At 48.1% G+C, this 7,344-nt stretch overlaps 1 protein-coding gene across 3 annotated transcripts in view; it reads left to right on the top strand.

Moving 5' to 3' along the window:
- The first annotated feature begins 374 nt into the window (after positions 1-374).
- EXO5 (exonuclease 5) overlaps positions 375-7,344 on the top strand; it is a 28,523-nt gene continuing 21,553 nt past the window's right edge. The window contains exons 1-4 of one of the 3 annotated variants that reach the window (XM_058164274.1): positions 375-669; positions 3,738-4,003; positions 4,688-4,792; positions 4,872-5,044. In XM_058164274.1, coding sequence (XP_058020257.1) covers positions 569-669; positions 3,738-4,003; positions 4,688-4,792; positions 4,872-5,044 — 645 coding nt within the window. In that variant the 5' untranslated portion in view covers positions 375-568. The remainder of the gene's footprint in view (positions 670-3,737; positions 4,004-4,687; positions 4,793-4,871; positions 5,045-7,344) is intronic. The other 2 variants (XM_058164272.1, XM_058164273.1) reach the window with 2 other exon arrangements.

Here is a 7,344-nt window from a genome sequence, read left to right as displayed (position 1 = left end):
TGCTTCTCTCCTTGACTAGTTTCCACCCATTGCTTCTTATCCTACATTCTGATGCTTTGGGGAATAGCTTGACTCCCTCTTCTTTGTGGCAACCCCTGAGATATTGGAACACTGCTATCATGTCTCCCCTAGTCCTTCTTTTCATCAAACTAGACGTACCCAGTTCCTACAACCGTTCATCATGTGCTTTAGCCTCCAGTCCCCTAATCCAGGGGTCTCCAACCTTGGCAACTTGAAGACTTGTGGACTTCAACTCCCAGAGTTCCTCAGTCAGCAAAGCTGGCTGAGGAACTCTGGGAGTTGAAGTCAACAAGTTTTCAAGTTGCCAAGGTTGGAGACCCCTGCTTTAATCATCTTCGTTGCTCTTCTCTTCCCTCTTTCTAAGGTCTCAACATCCAGAGTCCCTCGTTGGGGAGGCGTCTACATATCTTTGGGTGGGTGGGGAACCGGAAGGAGGAAAAACCATTTTTTAAGCCGGAAAGAAAGAAAAAGTTATTTTCTTTTAAGGCTCCTCCTTCGGGCAGCCGGCGACGATCGTGCTTGAGAAGAAGCAAACGGAGCTCGAAACATGTCCGGGCGGGACTCCGGATTGCAAAACCCCGAGGCCGCCTCGGGTTTTTCCGACCTGAGCGACTCCGAGTTCTTGCAGATAGAAGAGCCGAAGATCGGGTGAGCGGCGGCGGGGGGTTTGTTTTTTTCTCTCGGGGTTGCGTTGGCGTGTCAAGGGCTGGATCCGGTTCACAAAACCTCGGTTTGCAGCCCCCCCGTCCCTGGTGCGCGCGGTCCCCGGAGCCGCCCTCGAACTTAACGGGCTCTCGGTTTTGTATTTTTGTTTTACGGTTAAGCCGCGTTTGGGGTTCTCGAACTCGCGTCGCCGCGCAACTCACCTGGAAGACACCGTTTGCAGCCTCGGATGTGCAACGGGACTAAAGCCAATGCGGGGTTGTGGCTTGCGTGGTTTTTTGTGTTTTTTTTTTCTCCGCCCGCTTTTGCGCTCCCGGGGAGGTAAAACCCCCCAAAAGTATAGTGGGGGAAGTCACCTTGTAAAGATAGGTATGAAAGTTTAATAAATATAATCAATCAAAGGAAACAAATTGCCTGGCCAGGATTAAAAGCAGAAAGACAAGTTTCTGCAATATTGCTACACCCTATTGAAAGGCAAAATAATGAGCTATCCCAGGGGTCTGCAAACTTGGCCCTTTTAAGACTTGTGGACTTCAACTCCCAGAGTTCTTTGCTGGCTGAGGATCTCTGGGAGTTGAAGTCCACAAGTCTTAAAAGAGCCAAGTTTGCAGACCCCTGTGCTATCCTAAATGCAATTCTAAACAGGCCGGGGAGTCAATGACTTAACTCAGAGGGCTTCAAACTTGGCAGCTTTTAAGACCTGTGGACTTCAACTCCCAGAATTCTGGCAGTTGAAGTCCACAAGTCTTAAAGGGACCAAGGTTGGAGACCCCTGCCCTATTGAAAGGCAAAATAATGTGCTATCCTGAATGCAATCCTAAACGGGCCTGGGAGTCAATGACTTAACTCAGAGGGCTTCAAACTTGGCAGCTTTAAGACGTGTGGACTTCAACTCCCAGAATGTCTTAATTTAATAAAAAGAAGGACTAGGGGAGACATGATAGCTGTGTCTCAGGGGTTGCCACAAAGAAGAGGGAGTCGGGCTGTTCTCCAAAGCACCTGAGGGTAGAACAAGAAGCAATGGATGGAAACTGATCAAAGAAAGAAGCAACTTAGAACTAAGGAGAAATTTCCTGACAGTTAGAACAATTAATAAGTGGAACGACTTGCCTGCAGAATTTGTGAATGCTCCAACACTGGAAATTTTTAAGAAAAAGTTGGATAACCATCTGACTGAGATGGTGTAGGGTTTCCTGCCTGGGCAGGGGGTTGGACTAGAAGGCCTCCAAGGTCCCTTCCAACTCTGTTGTTATATTAATTCTGGCAGTTGAAGTCCATAAGTCTTAAAAGCTTTTTAATAGGTTAACAGAGTTGGAAGGGACCTTGGAGATCATCTAGTCCAACCCTCTGCCCAAGCAGAAGACCCTACACCATTTCGGACAGATGGCAATCCAGTTTCTTCTTGAAAACTTCCAGTGATGAAGCTCCCACAACTTCTGAAGGCAACTTCTGTTCCATGGGTTGATTGTTCTGCCAGAAAATGTCTCCTTATTTCTAGGTTGAATCTCTGGTTTGAAGACCTCTGACTTAATTGGTTTTTCCCATCTCTGTGATTCTTGTTACTCTTTTTCTGGGATGTGCTCCTCCTGAATACCTCTAAATCAGGGGTATCCAACCTTGGCAACTTTACGACTTGTGGATTTCCTCAGAACTCCCAGAATTCCTCAACCAGCATGAGTTGAAGTCCACAAGTCGTAAGGTTGCCAAGGTTGGAGACCCACTCCTCTAAATCACTTGTGTTATTATTCATGGGTGATCCTTACTCCATGCGCAGTCTGTGTGGATCTCCGTTTTATCTGGTTAAGTAACACGTTGCTTGTGTAGAAAGTTAGCAGCACCCACCCTTCTTAGAAGGATGGAATATTTTAGGGAATATTAAAAAAGGCAGAATATTATATTTTCCCTCAAGGAGAAACATGTTTCTAAGAAGGAAAGAAACTTGGAGCCTCAGCTCTGTGCCCCAAGTAGAAACTTAAGGGGCCAACTTTTAGAAATGCAGATTTGGTAATCCATTCAAGCAAGACAGGATTTAAAAAAACCCAAGGAAGCCAGCATCTAGGATGAATTACATTTGTTTAAACAAGATTAAAACCCCCAACTCATTGCCGGCCTTTGCGCGAGACAAGCTAAATTAAAATCAAATAACAAAATTCACAAGACGCACCTCTTCTAAATTACAAAAACGCTGTAGAACAAACTGTATAAAAATCCATGGACTCATCAAACCCAGGTGGTCAGCTACCCGGAATCACACGGTGCTTAGTAGGTTCTGCTTCACCATTAAACCATCTTTCCAACCAGCCTCCATGTTTCCAGGGTCTTTCTCCCCACTTGGAACTGAACCCAGATAGATATTTTCCCCAACACTTGGAAGCATGGAAAGAACAGTTTTCCTTAAGACTGCTGGGTCAAAAACTGCTCTTTCTGTCCACTATTCCTGATCAGAATAGCAAGCAAAGGAAGTCGCTCTCCCCCCCCCACTCCCTCCCTTCTCTCCCCTCTCACCCCCTTTCTCTCCCCCCTCCCTCTCTCTCCCTCCCTCCTTTCCCCTCCCTCCCTCTCTCCCCTCTCTCTCTTCCCTCTCTCTCTCTCTCTCCCTTCCTTCTTCTCTCCACCCTTTCTCCCTCCCCCCCTCTCTCTCCTCCCCTCCCTCTCTCTCTCTTCCTCTCTCCTCCCTCCCTTCCTCTCTCTACCCCTCTCTCTCCCCTCTTCCTCTCTCTCCTCCTCTCTCTCTCTCCCTCCTCCCTCTCTCCTTCCGTCCCTTCCTCTCCCTCCCTCTCTTTCTCTCTCTCCCTCTCACCCCTTTCTCTCCCTCCTCCATCTCTCTCTCCTCTTTCCCCTCCCTCTCTCTCTTCCTCTCTCTCCTCCCCTCCCTTCCTCTCTCTACCCCTCTCTCTCCCCTCTTCCTCTCTCTCCTCCTCTCTCTCTCCCTCCCTCCCTCTCTCTCCCCCTCTCTCTCTCCCCTCCCTCCTTCTTTCTCTCTCTTCCCCCCCCCCTGTTGAAAAAGCACTTTTGGGACATGATAATCCAAACTTCTTGCATGCTCCTCACAGGGAACTCCTAAGTGGTCCCAGGCCTCAGCCTGTTGATTCTCGGAGGGCTAATGTGGAGGAAAGGAAGAGGAGGAGAGCAAAGAGAAAAAGACCCAGGAGGACGCCTCTCGAAGCTTTCCACCTGCGCTATCTTTGCGTCACGGATCTCTCTGCTCAAGTGTGGTGTGAGCAACAGACCGTTTATCACAAAGAAAAGCCAAGCGTGCAATTGCCAGAGAAGACAACGGTGGTCTTGAATACAGGAAAATCCATCCATCTTGCCAGAGGTAACGTCAATTTGGATGCTTGGGTTAAATTCTAGTCTTCTCTTTACTTTCTTTAATCAATTGCATTGCAAGGGGTGGGATGTAAGATCCTTGAGCTGTTATGAACACATCCGTATTTTCTACCTGTAAATTAGCGGGTGTTTTCTGCATAATAAAGCTGCTAGTCCTTAAGGTGCCCCAAAAGCTAACTTCTTTGTTCTGGTGGTAATGTGACGGCCCTTTTAGCATGTGACTTAGCTCACCCTGTCATGCGGTGCTCGGGTCTCGAACTGCCAACCTTCCAGTCGAAAAGCCCAGCATTTTAACCGCTAGGCCACCGTGCCGACTTGCTATAGAGCAGGGGTGTCAAACTGGCAACCCGTGGGCCGAATGTGTCACGCACAGGCCACGCCCATCCCAGCTCCGCGAAGGGAAAAAACATTGTGATTCGTCACGTGACAGCAACGTGACACGGCGAGTTTGGCACCTGTGCTATAAAGCAGGAGTCTCCAACCTTGGTCTCTTTAAGACTTGTGGACTTCAACTCCCAGAGTCCCTCAGCCAGCAAAGTTGACTGAGGAACTCTGGGAGTTGAAGTCCACAAGTCTTAAAGGGACCAAGGTTGGAGACCCCTGCTATCAAGGTAAGTGGTTAATTTTACGAGCAGGAAAACAGCGTTCTTTTTCTGTGGCTGCTTCTATCTAGAACTGCAAGATCATAACCTGGTGCCCGTCAAGACCAGGAGCCGAGAAGACAGATGGGCCATCAAGCTGCTTAATGTCCTCCTGACCATAACTAATCTACGAAAAGGTGGGTACGCTGGTCGTGGAACGCTCCCCGTGCCCCTCAGGATGGCAAAGGTGCTTATATGTGGCTTTGTCCCTGGCAGGTCAGCGTGTGCGCGAATGTCCAGTCTTTGGCGTATTAGAAGGCATTTTCGTGTTTGGGATTATTGACCAGCTGAATTATACGGCTAAAGGGGAATTGCAACTGAATGAGTTGAAGACGAGGGAAAAGGCTTACATGCCTGTACCTGGGCAGAAGAAGAGGGACCGCTTTCAGGTGGGTCAGGGTGAGAAAGGAGCAGGGATGAAATGTATAATTTGTTACTACCGGTTCTGTGGGCGTGGCTTGATGGGGTAATGTGACTGGGTGGGCGTGGCCAACTTTTTTTTTTTTTTACTTTTAAAGGTATTTTTTCTACAACCTCTTCGGCCAAAGAGATTGTAAAAAAAAAAATGCTTTTAAAAGCCTGTGATGATCAGGCAACTCAGCTGGGATCGCCAGAGGAAAAAAGGCTTTTAACGGGTTCTGACGATCCCAGCTGAGCCACGCGATCATCAGAGGCTTTTTTTTTTTTACTTTTAAAAGCATTTTTTCTGCCGAAGATGTTTTTAAAAGTTAAAAAAAAAATTCTGATGATCGGGTGGCTCGGCCGATGGGGGGAGGGCAGGCAGGGATTTTTGCTACCGGTTCTCCGAAGCACCCGCCACCATCGCTACTGGATCGGGCGATCCGGGCCGAACCAGGAGCATTTCACCCCTGGAAAGGAGCCCTAGGCTGGCTGAAAGGGAGACTTGGAACCCGGATATAGGGAGGGAATTGGCTGCATTCACACCATGGATTCATCTGGGACACTTAAAAAAACGTAAGAGCTGCATTCACACTTAACGCTTTTAGGTGAGTACAACTAAAAGCTCGCTCACACTTGGGAAGTAACTAGGAAATCATCTAATACAGGGGTCCCCAACCTCCAGGCCACGGCCCATTACCAGTCCATGGCCTATTTGTAACCGGGTTGCACAAGCGGCAGGCCAGTATATATGACTGTATATACACACAGCTTGACTTGCATGACTGTTGAGCCATCATACAAGCGCAGCTGAACATGTGCAGGTCCACCACTCGTATGGCCCGGTTCCCCTCTCTCCCCCCATTACACCCAGCCGGGCCTCCAAGCCACAAAGTTGGGGACCACTGATCTAATCCACCTACCAGCTCAATGCAGGATCCACTAGATCAGTGTTTTTTCAAATTTGGCCACTTTTAAGATGGGTGGACTTCAACTCCCAGAATCCCTCAGTCCAGGGGTGAAATACTCCCAGTTCAGACTGGATCGGCCAATCCGGTAGCGATGGGAGCGGGTGGTTCAGAGAACCGGTAGCAAAAATCCCTCCGCCACTCATGCCCACCCAATCGCCCGGTCACCCGCTTGCCGCTTCTTTTAAAAATGCTTTTAAAAGATAAAAAAAGGCTCTGACGATCACAGCTGAGCTGCCTGATTGGCAGAGCCTTTTTTTTTACCTTTTAAAAGCATTTTTTTACAACTTATTCGGCCAAATATGTTGTAAAAAATGCTTTTAAAGGGTAAAAAAAAGGCTCTGATGATCACAGCTGAGCCGCACGATTGTCAGAGCATAGGTTGTAAAAAAATGCTTTTAAAAGTAAAATAAAGATCGCGCACCACAGCTGATCACACATGCATCCCCGCGCTGTTCTACTTACTCCATGCCTCCTTTTGGTGTGCACTGCGCATGCGCGGACCTCGCATTTGGTGCATGGGGCGCATTGTGCATGCGCAGCCAGCGAACCGGTAGTAAACAGGTTCAGATTTCACCACTGCCTCAGTCCGCATGCCGGCTGGGGAAATCTGGGTGTTGAAGTCCACCCTTTTTAAAAATGGCTAAGGTTGAGAAATGCTGCACTAGAACATATCTGCGAGATGTGGTGTAGCTGCTGCTGAACTTCAGTGAAGTGGAATTTAGCCCTTCATGCGAGAGCCCTTTCCATAACTGAGAGTTCATACAGTCAGATAATTTCTCCTGCAGTCTGACTTGATCTTCCTTAACCCAATGAGTCTCTGGTCCTAGCCTCTCAAGCAGAGGTCTCTATTATATTCTGTGGGTTCCGTAATAATTGAGGCTCCACAGATGTTCACACATAGCGTTTATTTTTAACTCACAGAGACCAGCAACAACACAAGAACAGCGCGCCTGCTTTGACAGCCCTTTTATACTCGGCTGTCAAAGCAGGAGCCAATCAGAACAGAACAAGAAACCATCTCCACCACTAGGGGCCGCCACTGCCGGTGCAGGACATAACAGTCTCCAACCTTGGCAACTTTCAGATTTGTGGATGGAATTCTGGGAGTTGAAGTCCACAAGTCTGAAAGTTGCCAAGGGTGGAGACCCCTGCTCTGAAGCAAAAGAAAGTAAGCCTTCCTCCAAATGACAATCCATCTTGGATTTGAAGGCTACTATTATCTCCGGAACTGGATCCCATATGCCAAACAGAGTCTTGGTCAGGGAGAAATACTGTATTTTTCGGAGTATAAGACGCACCGGAGTGTAAGACGCATCTTA

Source organism: Ahaetulla prasina, chromosome 1 (genome assembly GCF_028640845.1).
Source record: "Ahaetulla prasina isolate Xishuangbanna chromosome 1, ASM2864084v1, whole genome shotgun sequence".
Taxonomy (NCBI): domain Eukaryota; kingdom Metazoa; phylum Chordata; class Lepidosauria; order Squamata; family Colubridae; genus Ahaetulla; species Ahaetulla prasina.
Note: the sequence above shows the minus strand (reverse complement) of the source record. Positions and strands in the feature narration are given on the sequence as shown.